Below are 16,226 nucleotides of genomic sequence, written 5' to 3'. Positions count from 1 at the left end.
TCGCCGGGGAAGGAAGGACAGGTCTGAGCACTTGCTCGCAGGGGCTTTGCCCCCCCCCCCCGCCCCCGCCCCGCCCCGTTGGCACCCACATTGCCCTTGGGGGTCAGGGCAGCCGCAGTCCTTAGGCCTGCAGTGGGGTGTGTGTCTTCCTCCCTTCTGTCCACCCCCTCCCGCTGCCCGACAGGCGCTCCGGCTGAGCTGCTCTTTCGCTCGTCGTGGAAAAACCACTCTTGGCACGTTAGTTGCCCTGAACAGAGTGAGTTGGGGGAAAGCTTGTCGACCGGTCATTCACGGTCGTCGGGAGGGCTGGTCCGGACGCGGTGTCTTCCCCAGTCGGCCGGCCGTCTCGGTGCACGGCTCGGGGTCCCCACCGGGCGGGCGCCCCCCCACTGCAGCCCACGTTTGCTGCTCTGTGGTGCCGGGGTCATTCTGAAGGAAGACGGCGGTGAGGTCTAACAAAAGACGGCCTGGAATCCGTGTGGAGCATCAGGTCTCTTGTTAAAAGTGCGTAAACACGCAGAAAGGGTGTCTCCCTCGTGGCTGGGGGGAAGGGTGCTGGGGAGGACGAGGCCGCCTTCAGGGAGGCCCTGAGGAAGCAGCAGGGCCTCTGGACGGGGGTGGGGGGGTCCTCCCGCGGAAGTTGGAGAAGACGGGCAGGGCAGACACCGTGAGCGGGGGTAGAGGGCAGCTCGCCATCCTTCCCGTGAGGCCAGAAGCAAGCGTCTTCCGAGAGACCGGGTGCGGGACGTCGGTGGCATCCGCACACCTCAGGACGCGGTCTGCGTCATAACTGGGCGGGGGTCGTGCCTGGGTCGGGCCCGCCGAGGCGCCCCCTCTGAAGGGGGTCCCCGGGGACGTAGCCCTTCCTCCCACCCCCCCGTTTTGGGGCCAGGGCCCCGGCCTCGGCTCTCCGTGCCGATGGCGCAGCTGGGTGGGCCCCGTCCCCGCCGCAGGCCCCGTCAAGGCGCCGCTGGGCTCGTGAGCTGCTCGGGGCGCTTGGCCCGCTTCTACCCGGAGTCTGGTTCCAGGTGACTGGCTGGGTGCAGAGCAGTGAAGACCGCGGCTTTGGGAGGACGAGCTGTGGGGCTGGAAGGGCTCAGGGCGCTGTCACCGAGCCGCCGACCGGGGCTCTCGTGTCCCGTCACTGGGATCTAGGCCGTACTTTGAGCTCTGTCGTCACAGGCCAAGGCCGTGCCTTTCTCTCTTCCCGAAGATGCAGCCGGGGTTCTGCTCGGCCGCGGGGTTGCGCTTTGCGGGGCCCTGCTTTCCCTACACGAGTGACACTGGAGCGTGCGAGGGCCCCGTCGCGTTTGCGAGAGGTCTCCCTTGGTCTGCGGTGTTGTGTCTTTTGCTTTCTTCCCTCTGGGATCGCGAGCGGAGGAAGCCCGAGGCAGGGGTGCTGGTCAGACGGCGCGCGGTTGTGGGTCGGAAGCGGCCGATGCTTCACACGGGAGTCTTCCCGAGCTTCCCGTGGCTTCGATGCAGACGCGTTCGGCCGGTGTTGCCGGGGAACAGCTGGTCTTGCAGACGTAACTGCGTTTTTGCTGATTTTTCCGGAGTAGCTAGTTTCAAGTAGGCGTCCTGAACGGGGAGCCGTTGTGTTGTGAATGAGTGGTCGCTTAGGTTTACAAACGGAGAGGTGGATAGAGTTCATTCTAGAAGGTAATTGAGCATCTCTCAGATGCAGTAAGATGATACAATTCTTAGCAGCCCGTGAGCTTTCGTGAGAACATTCGTATTTGTTATTTTTTCAAAAGTTTGTTTGTTCGAGAGAGAGCACGAGAGAGAGAGAATCTCAGCACAGAGCCTGACACAGGGCTCCAGTTCACGAACCGGGAGCTCATGGCCTGAACTGAAATCAAGAGTCGGACGCTCACCTGACTGGGCACCCCCCCCCAGGTGCCCCACGTTCATATTTGTTACGAACTCCAGTATGGTTTCTGCTCAGGGTCCTGACTGGGATGCCGCCTCTGAAGGGCCGGGCAGCGCAGGGTGTTGGCTGATGGGGTGCCGTGGGGTTCACCAGGCACCGGTGCTGTCTTCTGTCTCACCGTACAGATGAGGAAAGTGAGGCTCAGGGGCTCAGCGACCCACCTGGGTCTCGCAGCTGGAGGTGGCGGTGTTTGTACCTGGTCATCTGAGTAGCCCTTGACCCCTGGCCCCCTCCGCCTGCCCCGTTCATACCCCAGAGATGCTTCCAGTGAGCTGCCCAGGCCGACCGCAGAGCAGGGACGATGGACAAGCAGAGTGGTCATGGCTGTGCCCCAGGCTGCCTTTGGGTAGAAGGAGGGGTAGGGAGGCCCTTCTGATGAGGCCTCGACCTTTGCTCCTGGCGAGGGACGCGAGGGCAGGAGAACGCCCAGTATGGGCCTAGCATGAGAGGCTGGAGAAGGGGTGGGTGACCTCGGCGGTCCAGGGCCCCTGTGTGCCTGGCAGGGACGTGGGCACTCGGGGTGGTGCTGCCCAGGCAGGAGCAGGCAGGCCGGGGGCCTGAGCCAGGATGGGAGTCCCAACTGGTAGCGTGGAGATGGCTCGTGAAGAGGGGCCCGGAGGGCCTGGCGAGGGACGACGCTCCCTCGGCCTCTAGCGGTCACCGCCTGGTGTCGCCGAGGACATCGGCCGCAGGGAGGGGGCAGGTGCTCTGGTGCAGGGTCAGGACGGGGCCTGGTGTGCGGGCCCCAGGAGAGGCTGGAGGCGGGGACGGGAGGTGGCGGGTGAGCCGAGGCGGTGCGCGGGGAAGGGGTGGCCGAGGCTCCTCGTGAGAGTGCCCCGCCCCGGCTCCCGGTTGTGGGAGCAGCTTTCCGGGAGCGGCTCTTTGTGCCATGCGGGTCCCGTCTGCTGAGCGCCCCCTGCGGGTGGGGGGTTTGTAAATGCCGTTTGCCTGAACCTGTTGGTGACTTTGAAGTGACGAGCAGGAAGGCTCTCACGTGCCTCGCGGTTTGCTGGGCAGCGGTGCGGCCACGGACCCTTTATACGGCTTTCTGCTGAGGACACGCTCCCGTGGTGTTTGGGTCACCTGTGACGTGCCCGGCAAGCTTCGAGTGGCCCCGCAGAGCTGAGGCACCTGTGACATTGTTAAGGGAGGATTCTCAAAACGTTTGCTCTGAGACGGAAGCGGAACTTAGTAGCTTCCCGTTTTCAGGATGACTGGATTGGATGTACTGACTTGTATTTTTTCAAGTGGCCTTGGGGCAGTTTGCAGGTTCAACGAAATAAAAACTATACCTAGTGATAATATATCGACTTAGGTCGTATGAATTGTTATTCTTGGTTGTAGGTCACGTGTCTTGTAGCCCCAGGCAGCGGCTGGTCCTAGAGGCTGTGCCCTTGCCGGCCAGCCTGCCTCGCCGCCGCCGGAGGGCCTCCTCTCCGGGCCCTGGTGGCCAGCAGACCGACCTCCCAGGGCCAGGTGATGAAGTCGTGTTCTCTGGGCTTTTCAGGCTTCTTGTGTTTATGTCGGTAGCGTCAAGAAGCCTTTTAAATGAGGCTAAAATAGTCATCTTGTAAAGACTTCTTAGTTTTAAAGTCAGATTCTAGAAAAACTGCCCAGAGTAGAACATGGCAGAACGTGGCATAGAGGGTGAAGGATCTGGAGAGCTGAGTGCGGGTTTTCCTGCTTCCCTGAGCCGTTCACAGCCACTCGCCACTCGTCAGATGGGTTTATCATCGACTTAGGACACCCCGGTCAGAAATCACACGGACACGCTCGTGTCCTCCTGTTTGCTGACCGTGTGACCCAGGTCAGGACTGTGTGGGAATGCCGCGTTAGACTCCCTAGTTGAGTGAACTGTTTTTCTTCCTCAAGGTAAGTGAATTGTTGGTCTCAGAAATTGTCATGAACTCGAATGATGTGTTACTGTCGACATATGTGACGGAGTCGTTCACAGTTGTTTTCAGAGAGGAGCTTTCTACACCTGCGCACCCGGACCCGGGGCGCCAGGCCACCGCAGTCTTTGGTGTTAGGGAAGCGCACACAGTGTGACCCGACGGGCCCTTCACTGCTTGCAGCCAGTATGTGTGATGCTTTGTTTCCTATTTGAATTAGTGTTTTGGTGGACTTCACATTTGTAGTAAGTTTTATAATAGATTTTATAATTATCAGTTTTCAAAAATCACTTTATTTATAATTTTTTCAGGAGATAAATCTCCCCCTAAACTTGAACCATCAGATGCATTACCTCTTCCTTCAAACTCGGAGACTAATTCAGAACCACCAACCCTCAAACCAGTAGAACTGAACCCAGAGCAGAGTAAACTATTCAAAAGAGTCACATTTGATAATGAATCACATAGCACTTGCACTCAGAGCGCACTGGTAATCGGACACCCTCCAGAGCCCACCCTCGCCAGTAGTGGCGATGCGCCGGCGGCGGCGGCCTCCGCGGTGGCGGAGCCATCAAGCGATGTAAACAGACGCACTTCTGTTCTCTTCTGCAAATCGAAAAGTGTAAGCCCCCCAAAGTCTGCCAAGAACACTGAAACCCAGCCAACTTCTCCTCAGCTAGGGACCAAAACCTTTTTGTCTGTAGTCCTTCCGAGGTTGGAGACTCTTCTGCAGCCAAGAAAAAGGTCGCGGAGCACCTGCGGCGACTCCGAGGTGGAGGAGGGGTCCCCGGGAAAGCGCCTGGACACAGGTAAATGCCACGGAGCGCCACGGCGCCGCCTTCTCTCCCCCAGGGTGTCGCGGAGCGGCTGGGCCCTCGTTCGCAGCCGACCGTCCAGGGGCCTCTTTATCCCCAGACGAGAAGCCAGACGCCGCAGCGTCCTCCAGGGTGGCGCCGTCACGGGCTGGCCGGGGGGGGGGGGGGGGGGGGGGGGGGCGGGGGTGGTGGGGGCGGCCCGGCGTGGTCGCGTTGCACGCCCCGTGCACCCCGGGAACCCGATGGCGCGTGCGCGGCGGCGTCTGGCTCATGGAGCCCGCCCGGAGGGACGTGCGCGGGGGGTGCCGGTGGCGCGCGCCCGGGGCTGCGAGGGGCCTGCCCGTGGGCTCCAGGCGCCCCTTTGGGCAGTTGCTCAAAGCACGTGGTGACGTTTCTCACTGTTCTGTGGCTCTGTGGGCGCGTGTAGGGGGAGGACCGCTGTCTGCGGAAATGACGCGAGGTCGCGTCACTGCTGAGCTTTTGCAACTTAAATTTGTCGAATTCACCGGGAGGTTCCCGCTCACGTGCCGCGGTAGTGGCTCTTTCGGGGTCTCCCCTGTGCTGGGTTGGAGGGAGGCGGCCTGTGTTCTGGCACAGCCTCCGTGTCCCCTCCGGATGAAAGCCGAGGAGGCCCCGCCAGTTCCGCTAGACCGCTGTCACCCTTGCGTCGCGCGAGGACGCTGGCTGTGCCTCTGTCGCCTCTTCCCGGAGGTGGGACTGGACGTGCCTGTCCTCTGGGCTCTCGCCGCGGACCGAGGCCTGGGGTGCGTGCTGGTCCACCCGTCACATCGAGACGCGGGAGCGCCTTCGGCCGCCCGAGCGTCAGCGTGGTTTCTGGTGCGGGCGAGGGGTCGCGCTTCCTGCTCCGCGGCGCACGGTTGAATTCTTTTTGTTGCCCAAGTGACGGTTTGTAAGTTCTACCTTGATTGCATCTTTAACTAATTTTATAGAAGTTCTGTGTTCACGTGCTTGTATTTGGATGGGTGGATACCGAGCCGGTCCTTTGAAAATAATTTGTCAAAGCCTGTTTTGTTTCTGAGCGACGTGCGGCCGCGCGGGGGCTTCGTGGACGGCGGACGGAGCTCGTCTCCCGCGTGCGGTGCGGTGCGGTGCGGGGGGCACCGGGGTCCGGTCGCGGCGCGAGGAGGCGAGCCGGGAGCGCGCCGGGCCCGGGGCTGAGCTGCCGGATCGGGCGCGCCGTCGGGGGAGTGGTCCGTGGGGGCCCCGCGGCCGCCCTCGTGTGCCAGGCGGGTCCCGCCGCGGCCGCGCTGCCGGGGGCTTCGCGGGCACCGGCGCGGAGCGCCCCTCCTTCCGCCGGCCGGCCTCTGAGCGGGGCCCCGCAGGTTTCTGGCGCTGCCGCGGCTCCCGCAGGAGCGTCCGCGAGCCGGCCGCGGTCCGGAGCCTGACTGACACGGGGGTGTTTGCTTTCTTGTTCCAGACTGGCAGTAGACACGGTGGACGCGGGATGAGCCCTGTCGCCCTCCCGTGCGGCCCGGGAGTCTTAGTAGCACCAGGACCTGCTCCGCACGCGGGCCTGACGCTGCGCATCCGGCTCCCATTTCTGGCTCCACCTCACCTCCGCCTCCGTGCTCTCTGCGCGCCCCGGATCGCTCGCTCCGAGCGGCGCTCTCCGCCATCTGAGGACTCGAACTGTTCTGAACCTTGTGATTTTTCCAAAGATTCATCCGTGCGCTCTGCCTTGTAGGGGTTCTTCTGGCGTCCCACAGCACGCCGCAAGATTTCCGAGTTAGAGTGAACACAGATCCCTTCGTTTGGAGACACTCGGCCCCCCCGGGGGCTCCCTGCTCTTGAGCTGTGGGCGGCGCCGCGGGCCGGGGTTAGAGCCCCCGACTCCGCTCTTGCGGTGCCACATCGCCTGGGGCCTGCGCTCCGTCCCCCGCTTCCTTCTTCCCTGACGCTTCTGTGATTCCCAGAACGGGCTTCCGGGCCGGCACTTTCCTGCTTCTGGTCTCTGCTCCCGAGACTCCTGCTGTGTGCACGTGGTGTGTGTGTGCGTGGGAGAGAGAGAGGGACAGAGTCAAGGAGAGAGAGAGACTGAGAGACAAGGAGAGACAGACGAGACAGGGAGAGACACAGAGACAAAAAACAGTCAAAGAAACAGACACAGAGACGGAGAGAGACGGAGACAAGGAGAGACAGACAGTCCAGGAGAGAGACACACAGACAGAGACGCAGAGAGACCGAGAGGGAGTCGCGTTCCTCCTCGGCTGCTCAGGGCGGCGCCCCCGGTCAGACTAAATGGCTTTTTCGCTGTTTTCCAGGTTCTCACTCTAACTACTAACACGCTGGGTAGCTCACTCTTTGGACCCTAATCACTTTCTCTTGTTCACCTCGGACGGAGTTCTGCTAAGCGGTCATTTTGGAACGCAGAAAGATCGCTGCACCCTTGTGTGTCACTTAACTCTTGTGGAGGAGCTGCAAGCATCGGTTCAGCCTTTTTCCAAACAAAAGCCCAAACACCAACACGTGGAGGAGATGTGCCCCACCCTGCCCACCCCCTCCTGTAAGTCCGAGCCAGACGCCCCGGGAGTTGCCGCCCGGTGCCCCTCCTGGAGCTGGCTGCAGCTGGCAGGGACGCCTCCCTGCCCGTCCCGGCCCCGTGGGTAGGTGTGAACGATGCCAAGGGCGGCCGCGGAGCAGGGTACTTCGCCTGCGGCACCTGCCGATGACTTACATGGACAGAGATTCCGATCCCGCCTTCGGCAGGCACAGTACCGGCCCAAAAGGACCGGGGGTCTCGGGCCGGGCACGGGCGCAGGAAGGAACCCTGTGCGAGGCACGCGGCCCAGCTGGAGGATGTGTGAAGCCTCCTTCGCTCGTTAGCATCTTTCTTTTCTGGGTTTCTACCCGGCCTCCCCCCTCCCCTCGCTCTCTCTTTCCCTTCCTTCCGGCTGGTCGGCCCTCAGGGAGAATTGAGCGAGCTGGGCAGCTCGGTCTCTGGTCACCGTGCCCACTGCTGCTGCAGCGAGCGGGAGTCCTGCCCGTGGGGCCTGGAGGTGTCCTGTGGGAGCTTCCCCTGCCGCGGCTGTGTCTTCGAGGAGTTGGTCTAGGCAGAAGCAGGGTGGTTGGCATCTTATCTGCCGTGTTTTCACGGAAAGGTTGAAAAACGCACAGAAATGCAGTTCTGTCGCCAGTAGTGAAAATAAAGATGTAGAAACAGGTTAACGGATGGCCCCAGCACTTGAGGAGGCCCAGTGCGGTCACCGTGCCCACCCGGCCTCTGAGGCCGGTCCTGCGTCGCATCCCCGATCGTCCTGTTTGGGGAGCCAGGCGGTAGCCTGGGTGGTGGCGGGGAGATCGCTGGTGTCTACGCTGCACGGCCTGTAGTGGACAGCAGCGAGTGCGGCCCACCCTGCTTGCTCGGCCTCTCACCGGGTGCCAGCCGGAAGGTTCCTTACGGAGCAGCGAGGCTGTGGCCGGTGTGGGTCTCGGCTGCCTCTCACCGGGGGAGCCGCCAGCGGCTTCTTGCCACCTGGCTGATGTGAGCCTTTCACAGCAGAGCTCGCGGCCTCAGGAAGCTTTCTGTAGGGCTTTGCTTCTGGCACTGCTGGTCGGCTGTCTCAGGAGGCCCCTGGGGCCCCCCCCTCGCCACGCGGCCCAGCCCAGGTGTCCCCTGGGAAGGCCTCGACTGGGTGGGGAGGGGCTGGGCCAGGGCCCCCTTGGCTCGGGGTGTGGTGCCTGTGGGGCGGAGAGGGAAGGTCAGCGTGTCTTTTGCCTCCTAAGAGGTCCTCATGAGGCCCGGGTGCTCCGGGGGCACTGGCCTCCTCCAGATGGCCACCTGTCTTTCAGTTTGGTTTTTGTAGTGTACCAGTTTGACTTACGCCATTGAAAAAATTACTTCTTGTTGAAATAGTTTTGTTAAAAGTAGGTTTTAGGCTGGGGCTCAGGCGCCGTACGGATGCCTGCTGTTTGCACATGATCCGTGGGCCCGTCTCTGTGCTGACCCCCAGAACCTGATGTCATTGCAAGTCCTTGCAGGGTCTCCAGGGCGGGGCCGGTGGGCTCCCTGGGCCGCAGCCGGCAGGAGGAGTCTGTTTGCACAGGGAGCCTGTCGGCCTGTCGAGGCCAGTGAGGGGGCAGGGAGGCGTCGGGGCGCCCCGGCCACCGTGAGGCCTGCTGCTTTGGGTCTGTCTGTGGTGCCTGCCGTTTAGTGGGTGTTTGGTGACGTTTCCTGGGCACCGGGAAGAACCGTGTGTAGGAACTAGTCACCGTGGATGTGCGTGTCCTCCTAAATCCTGAGGGAAGTCGAGGGAGACGTGGTCGTTCTCTGGTTTCTCAGACCGAGCACTGAGCCGCGTTTTCATCTCTCCCCCTTAGCGGCGCGTGGGGGGAGTGGCTTCAGCTGGCTCTCGCCAGGCATGCTGTGCAGGTGCCAGGTTCCGTGGTTTGGTTCCGTGGGTGCCGGGCGTCCTTGGCCGTGGCTGCCGCTGCTCGGGCTCCCGGCCTTAGTCGGACCTTTGCCAGGTGCGCTCTGGGTGCCGCCTGCTCGTCCTCTCGCTTTTCCGAGCGATCACGGCAGGACAGGAAGAGGCCCCCTGCAGGACTCTTCCTGGCGCACCTGGTCTCCTCCGGGCCCCGCTCCCCCCCCCCCCCCCCCCCCCCCCCCCCCCCCCCCCCCCCCCGCCAGCTCTGCTCGGAAAGGCTCGGCTTTGCCGGCCTAAGCGAAGCTGCCCCTAGAAGGCTGAGGGGGTTTAGACGCGGAGTGAGGCCATCGAGAACCACTAGGCCTCAGCTCCAAGTTGATGCTGCGAGAGGTGTGGCCTTGCGGCCGTGCCTGCTGGTTGCCACAGGGTGTGTCTGCACCGGCCAGTCGGTGCCGTCCTTGGGCTTCCCCTGAGGGCGCAGGCTGCGTCCTCGTAGCCTCGCTGGTTCTGGGTGCTGGACACGCGCCTTCCGGACTGCTGCCCCTTCTCTCGGACCTGGATCCTGCACCCCGGGCTCCCTCCTTCTGTCGGCGTGTCTGGCTTGGGCGGGCTGTCTCTGACTTGCCTGCCTCCGAGTTGGGGTCTCTCTGCTCTTGGGGACCTGCCGCCTTCTGCGTCTCCTGAGACCTCTTGGCCTTGGGGGACCCTGGGGGTCGCTGTACCTCTTTCTGGTCCCCCGGCCTGCTGGCGAGTGTGGCTGGAACCGGCTCTCGGCCCTGGGCCATCTGCTCACCTGCTGCATTTCACGGGCCCACGGATGTCCAAATTCCACAAGTGAGTGTGGCACCCCCAGCCGACCACAGTTTCTGCTAGAAAAATGTGAATTAGATTTACGAGTGAAAAATAGTAAGTTTTCTTTAAAGCGGGTGCTGTTGAGTCTAACAAGTGGAGCGAGATGTCTGATGAATTTACTTCAGGAAGACGTGGCTTCAGCCTGTGAGCAGCCGCGCTCAGCCACTGCTCGCGTTTTCATTTCTTAGCCACCGCCAGAGTTGGTTCGTTGCCCTCGTTTAACATGTGTTTTTGTCACTGAGAAAACACAGAGAAGCACGTAAGGCAGATGAGAAAATCCTGTAATCTGGCCTCAACTTCTAAAGAACTGGGTTTAAATTTTTTTAAGTGTGGGAACGGGATTCTATTTGGGGAAAGAAACGTGCACACGACTGTCTGGTTGTGGGACCCGGAGGGGGCGGCCCGGCTCCCCGTCACCACCCCGTCCCATCCCGGCGTCGAGGGCGGGCGCGTGGACAGACGCCTTCTGTTGCCCGACGTGAGGCGGGGCTTTTTTGGAGGAAGTGGTTGGACTCTGAGACGTGCCTTGAGTTTCAGACACTTCCCAGATCGTGAGTCGACGGGTTCTGTTCGCTCCCGTGGGCTGTGGGAAGGAAGCCCGGACGTGTGGCCTCGGCCCTGGGTCGCGCCCCCCCCCCACCGCATGCTAGTAGCTGCGGTGCTTTGGGACGAGGGCGGCCCCGGCTAAAGAGAGCGCGATTTCTGCTTTGGAGGGTCTCGGGTGTTTGAGGTTCCTGTGTTCCTGGCGACGCGCCCGCGAATGAACCCGCTCTTGGTGGTGGCGTCACTGCCCCGGGAGGGGCCGGTCCCCCCGCGGCGGGGGCCGGTCAGGCGAGTCTGCGGGTCTGGGGAGGAGTCACCGCACGCTCTTAGCTCTGCGGGGCCTGTCGGACGTTTTGTTTCCTGGGAAGAGCACCACCCTCAGACCGGGCTGCTCTGAGCGCCGAGCGAGATGTGTCGCGAAGCACTCGTGTGTCTCCCGTGTCGTCGGCGCCGCGGGGCCGGGGGGTCAGGGAAGAACCGCCGTGGGCCCGCAGACGGGGAGAGCCGTGGCGCGTCGTGGGCCCCGGGGTGCTGAGCTCAGGGGCCCGCGTGCCTGTGTTGCAGGTCTCACCAATGGCTTTGGGGGCGCACGGAGTGAGCAGGAGCTGGGGGGCGCCCCGGGGAGGAGAGCTGCGCCCCGACGACGCTGCGCCTCGGAGTCCAGCATCTCGTCCAGCAGCAGCCCTCTCTGTGACTCCAGGTGGGCACGGCTTGGGGGGCCCGCTCCCACCCGCCCCGTCCCTGGGCGACTGCCCTGTGCCTCTTCACCAGAAATAGCCACAGAGGCGGTTGATAGATTTTCAGCCTGTGGTGACGTTTATCCTGTCTTTCCCTCCCGAAGTCTTCCCTTATCAGAAGGGTGGCGAGCGCGGCCCTGCCCGTCCGCCCCGTGGACACCTCTTTGTAACCGGGGCCCCGTGTGGGTCGCCGTGGGGCCCTCGGCCCGGCTTCTGCAGGGCCCGGCTCCGGGGCCGCCGCCGGAGGGAGGGGAAGGGGCAGAGCTTTGTGACCCTGCTCCACTCTTGTTCCCAAAGCTTCAGCGCGCCCAAGTGCGGCCGGGGCAAGCCCGCTCTGGTGCGCAGACACACCCTGGAGGACCGCAGCGAGCTGATCTCCTGCATCGAGAACGGGAACTACGCCAAGGCGGCCAGGATCGCCGCAGGTGAGCCCGCCTGCCCTCCGTGTCCGCGTCTCCGCGAGGTGGCCGTGGCGTGGGGGCCGTTCTGCCGGGAGGGCTCCGGCTCCCCCACTCCCTGGGCCTCCATCCCGGGGTGTCTGTGCGAGACGCCCCTTCCCCCGCCCCCGACGGGGCAGCGGTCACAGGGGGACAGCGAGAGTCTCATCCCGCGGTTTGTCATTTTTTGTGTGGAATGCTCCATTCCTCTGTGCAGGCCACCCGCACCCGACGTGAGGCTCGCCTGTCAATTGCAGCCGGATGTGGGACGTGGCGGGGGGGTGGCTCCCCAGTTGCAGCACCTAGAGGAGCACCGAGGACGGGCTGGTGCTGGCTTGTCAGTGTGGGGGGAGCTCTCACTGCAGGAGGCAGCCCCGGGCCGTGGTTGGGCCGGCTGGCCCCTCACGGCGCCCGTTCTCTCTGCCCAGAGGTCGGTCAGAAGAGCATGTGGATTTCCTCCGACGCCGCGGCCTCTGTTCTCGAGCCTCTGAAAGTCGTGTGGGCCAAGTGCAGCGGCTACCCCTCGTATCCGGCCCTGGTGAGCCTCGGGGTTGCAGGGCGTGGGGTTTGGGCGTGGGGGTCCGTGGGGCCGCCCTCTGGGGAGCCGGGGCACCGAGCGGTGTGGCCTTTGTCCCAGGTCCGGGGCTGTCCCGCTGCCCTCGTGGGACAGGTGTCCCGTGAGCGCCCGAGAGCCGCCCGCACAGGGCGTTGGTGTTGGGAGAGCTGCTTCAGAACCCACCTCGAGTCGGAGCCTGGGGAGAGAGCTCCGGGGGCACGGTGGGGGGGCTCTCAAACGTGACCCACACGTGTCCTCCCTCGGCAGATCATCGACCCCAAGATGCCGCGCGTGCCCGGCCACCACAACGGGGTCACCATCCCGGCCCCACCGCTGGACGTGCTGAAGGTCGGCGAGCACATGCAGACCAAGGCTGACGAGAGGCTGTTCCTCGTTCTCTTTTTTGACAACAAGAGAAGCTGGTGAGTGCGGGTGCCCGGGTGCCGAGCTGGCTCAGAGGCCGTGGGGCGCGTGTGGTGTGCGGAGGCCACGGGGGGCCCGTCCCCCTCCGCCTGTGAGCCTCTCACGGAGCCGCGTGCGAACAGCCAGGCCCGTGGGGTTCTGCCGCCGGCCCGGCCCGGTCTCTTCGCCTCTTGTGTGTGTGGGTCCCCATGCTGCTCTGGGGTGTGGGCTCCGGACCCCAGCGCGCTGCCTGGAGGCCCTCCCTGCTTCAGACCCCGACGGTCCCGGGTTCCGGTGCTGCCCCCCGAGCGCTCACGAGGTGCGCGTGGCCCGTGGCCCGTTTCTCGGTCTTAAAGCTTGCTGTGCTGATGAGGGGCCCCCGGTGACCCCGGCGTAGGCTCTCTGCCCCCAGGACCGCGGCCCCTGCGGTGCCCGAAGCAGAGCTACCCGGTGTGGGTGGCCGTGGGGGCCCGGCGGCGGGGCGAGGGCCCTCCCAGCGCCCCGGGCACCCCCGGCGCTGGTGAGTACGGCTGGGTCGGGTGTGTGCGGCCACGCGCGGCCACCAGCGCTCCGCGCCCCGTGTCTCTCTGCCCCGTGCCGCGCTCCCAATCAGACCCCGTGGAGGCCTGTGCCTGCCTTGTCTGGTCCGAGGCCCGTCGGCTGCCCCGCGGCCGGGCCCCCTGCCCACCCCCACTCCGTACGTGCACCTGCAGCGTGTGCGTGCGTCAGCGTTCCTGCGCGTGACCCTCGGTGGCCACTCAGGGAAGGCGTGGAAGGCTGCTGGGTGGCGCCTGTCTCCCGCCAGCCTCCAGGATCCAGTGGCCCTGTGGGGAGTGTTGTGGATGAGAGGTGGGGACGACTTGATGGGGACGACTTGATTTTCACGCCTTCCCCGAGTCCCCCGGACTCTCCCGGGGTTGGCAGGAGGGTTGGGCCGTGCCCCTGTCCTGTCCTGTGGCCCGTGAGGGCTGGCCGATGGGGCCGCGCCCTGGGTGGGGGGGGGGAGGGGGGGGAGGGGCGCGGGTTCCAGGGCACGAGCCTCTCTTCCCTCCCTTGGCCGCTGAGCGCCTGACGTCGGCTGCTCTTCCCCACTGGGGGCTCGGAGCTGCCAGGGCATCGTGTCAAGTGCGTCCGAGTAGCCGTGCGGACGGCTCCGGCCACTCCGGCTTTTCTCTTTTCAAAAGGCAATGGCTCCCCAAGTCCAAAATGGTCCCCCTCGGCATGGACGAGACCATAGACAAACTGAAAATGATGGAGGGGAGAAACTCCAGCATCAGGAAGGCCGTGAGGGTCGCCTTCGACCGCGCGATGAGCCACCTGAGCCGTGTGCACGGGGAGCCCACCAGCGACCTCAGCGACATCGACTGACCTGCCCGCCTTCCCGTGGCCTTGTCCATAGTGTGGATAAGCTGTATATGCGTGTATATTGTTCCAGACTTAACTTATTCTGATCTCTAGGCCTGGTTCTTTAATTCCCCCTCCCCGGGGAGGGCAGGTTTTATTTCCAAGTTCTCTGTGAAACCGTCCCCGTCTGGGCGCTCTGTGAATGGCGCGGGCGCGTCTGCTGAGCTCCTCCCGTGCCCGGCACGGGTCACGCCGGAGGCTGCACCTGCGTCACTTTCTTTGATCTGTAGCTTTTTTTTAAAGACTTTTGAATGTTTAATAATTTTGTAAATCATACTCTTTACACGGAGTACCACTATTTAATAAGACGGGATGTAAATTTACAATGACAAATGTGTATTTTAAGAAAGAAAATGACATTATTTTGAATGGTACTTTGTGGAAAGAGGTGGAGAATAGATTTATGCTGTGTACATCACTTGCAAATCACCAAAAACACTCCGCCCCCCCTGTGGGGGCTGGGGCAGGCGCTTACCACCCCCCCCACCCCTCCCCCGTGTCCTCACCGTCCTCGTCCGCCTCCTCCGCCCGTCTGCCCCAGCTTTCCACGGGTGTGCCTCCAGCGGGTTATTTATTGTAGAAAGTGTATTCATTTGCTTTATAATGAAAAATAAATTTGCAAAAGTATATTGATATGCATTTTTATACAGGCACATACAGATTCGACTTGCTTTGGGAGCAGGATGTGTTGGTTGTTGTGTAAATGACTCTGGCTGTGTGTTCTTTGATTTTGTAACTTGTAATCTTTTGTTTACAATGAGGGGCTTTCTGTAACTTGTTTTAATTTAGAACACTTTGGTAGCAATAGAAACTTTGGATACATTTTTGTATGGTACATGTGATGTATATAGAATTAGTACTTTATTTTTATTTTTAAGAGGTAAAGCATTATGTTAGGGGAAAAGGTAGGGTGGGTTTCCAAAAATGCAGTTTTTATATTAAAAAATAAAGTCAAGATTTGGATGGTGTGGCCATTTCATTCCTCCATCGCTAGGATGCCGGGGCGGGCTTGCAGCCCGGAGGCCAGGTGAGGGTCAGGGTCCCAGCAGCCTGTCCCCGGCCACCTCATTGAGGCACGTGACATGCCTTCATCTTAAAATTGTCATGGATGGCATTATTTATTATTTTATCTAATCATATTTTTATTTTAAACTGGTAGTTTAAAATTTTTAAATGTCTTCCCCCCGCCCCGCCCCCCTTCAGTCTCCATTGTTTGTAACATCTCCATAGAAACTTGAAAAAATAAAATGTCTTCCTTTGATAGTCTTGTCCTGTGTCTGACAGACGCTTTCTACCAGCAGCGGCTCCCCCAGGACCACCGGCCCTTGTGGAGAGCCTGTCGGGGTGGGGGGGAGGGTGTCGCTGTGGACAAGGCCCAGGCTGCGGTCAGGGAAGGGCCGGGTCTGCCGTGGAGTTAGGAGCTGGGGTTTGCCCCAGAACTCCCACTGGTGATGGTGGCTGGTGGCCTGGAGTGACTGCTCTGTACTACCTCCTCCCACCCCCCACCACCCCCCCCCCCCCGGGCCCGCTGGTCCCGATCCTGGTCCTGGTTCCGGTCCCGGTTCTGGTCCTTGTTCCAGTCCTGATCTTGGTCCTGGTTCTGGTCCGGGTTCCGGTTCTGGTCCTGATTCCGGTTCCGGTCCCGGTTCCGGTCCTGTTCCCGGTCCCAGTCATGCTGGAGGTCCCTGAGTCTGAGCAGAGGGAGCTTTTTCTTAGTGGCATCTCCTGGAGGGACTCTTGCCTCCTGGCGCCTGGCCGGTCACCTGGGACAGGCTGCGGGGGTGTCAGGGAGGAGGGCAGATGGTTCCCCCGTGAGGCCGTGCCCCAGACACCCCCACCCCCACCCCGGGTGCTGCTCTGAAGGTTTCATTAGAAACCAGCCTGGCCCCCCGGGCCCTTCCCTGGGCCACGCTCAGGGCAGGGGTCAGGGACGGGGCTGAGGGAGGTGAGGAGGCTCCTCCTGCCTGCCCCCTGCTGGAGCTGGCACCTGCCATCTCCTTAGGGCTCCGCCGGGCCACCTCCTGGGAGCGGCCCGCTCTGCACCCACCGGAAGGGGGACCATCTGCCCTGCTTGCCCAGGACTTGGGCATCAGCACCACATCCTGGGAGCCTCCTCAGTCCCAGGTCACTCGGGTGGTTGGTCCCTCCACACCTGGGACCCCCAGCAGGCAGCACTCTCCTGCCTGGGCTCTTTTGACCTTTTGGGGCGTCTCCTTGGAAGCCTCCCGGAGGGCCCTTAGCGGGGTGTGGCTGTGCCTTGGCCCAAACCT

General features: G+C 62.6%; 1 protein-coding gene across 6 annotated transcripts in view; it reads left to right on the top strand.

Moving 5' to 3' along the window:
* BRD1 (bromodomain containing 1) overlaps positions 1-14,919 on the top strand; it is a 42,637-nt gene extending 27,718 nt beyond the window's left edge. For 2 of the 6 annotated variants that reach the window (XM_042993561.1, XM_042993560.1), the window contains 6 exons: positions 4,137-4,634; positions 10,985-11,120; positions 11,455-11,582; positions 12,023-12,132; positions 12,418-12,572; positions 13,737-14,919. In XM_042993561.1, coding sequence (XP_042849495.1) covers positions 4,137-4,634; positions 10,985-11,120; positions 11,455-11,582; positions 12,023-12,132; positions 12,418-12,572; positions 13,737-13,920 — 1,211 coding nt within the window. In that variant the 3' untranslated portion in view covers positions 13,921-14,919. Of the gene's footprint in view, positions 1-4,136; positions 4,635-10,984; positions 11,121-11,454; positions 11,583-12,022; positions 12,133-12,417; positions 12,573-13,736 lie in introns of those variants that run through there. The other 4 variants (XM_042993563.1, XM_042993562.1, XR_006220314.1 and 1 more) reach the window with 3 other exon arrangements.
* Positions 14,920-16,226: the final 1,307 nt, after the last annotated feature.

The sequence above is a fragment of the Panthera tigris genome, chromosome B4, assembly GCF_018350195.1.
Source record: "Panthera tigris isolate Pti1 chromosome B4, P.tigris_Pti1_mat1.1, whole genome shotgun sequence".
NCBI lineage: Eukaryota > Metazoa > Chordata > Mammalia > Carnivora > Felidae > Panthera > Panthera tigris.
Note: the sequence above shows the minus strand (reverse complement) of the source record. Positions and strands in the feature narration are given on the sequence as shown.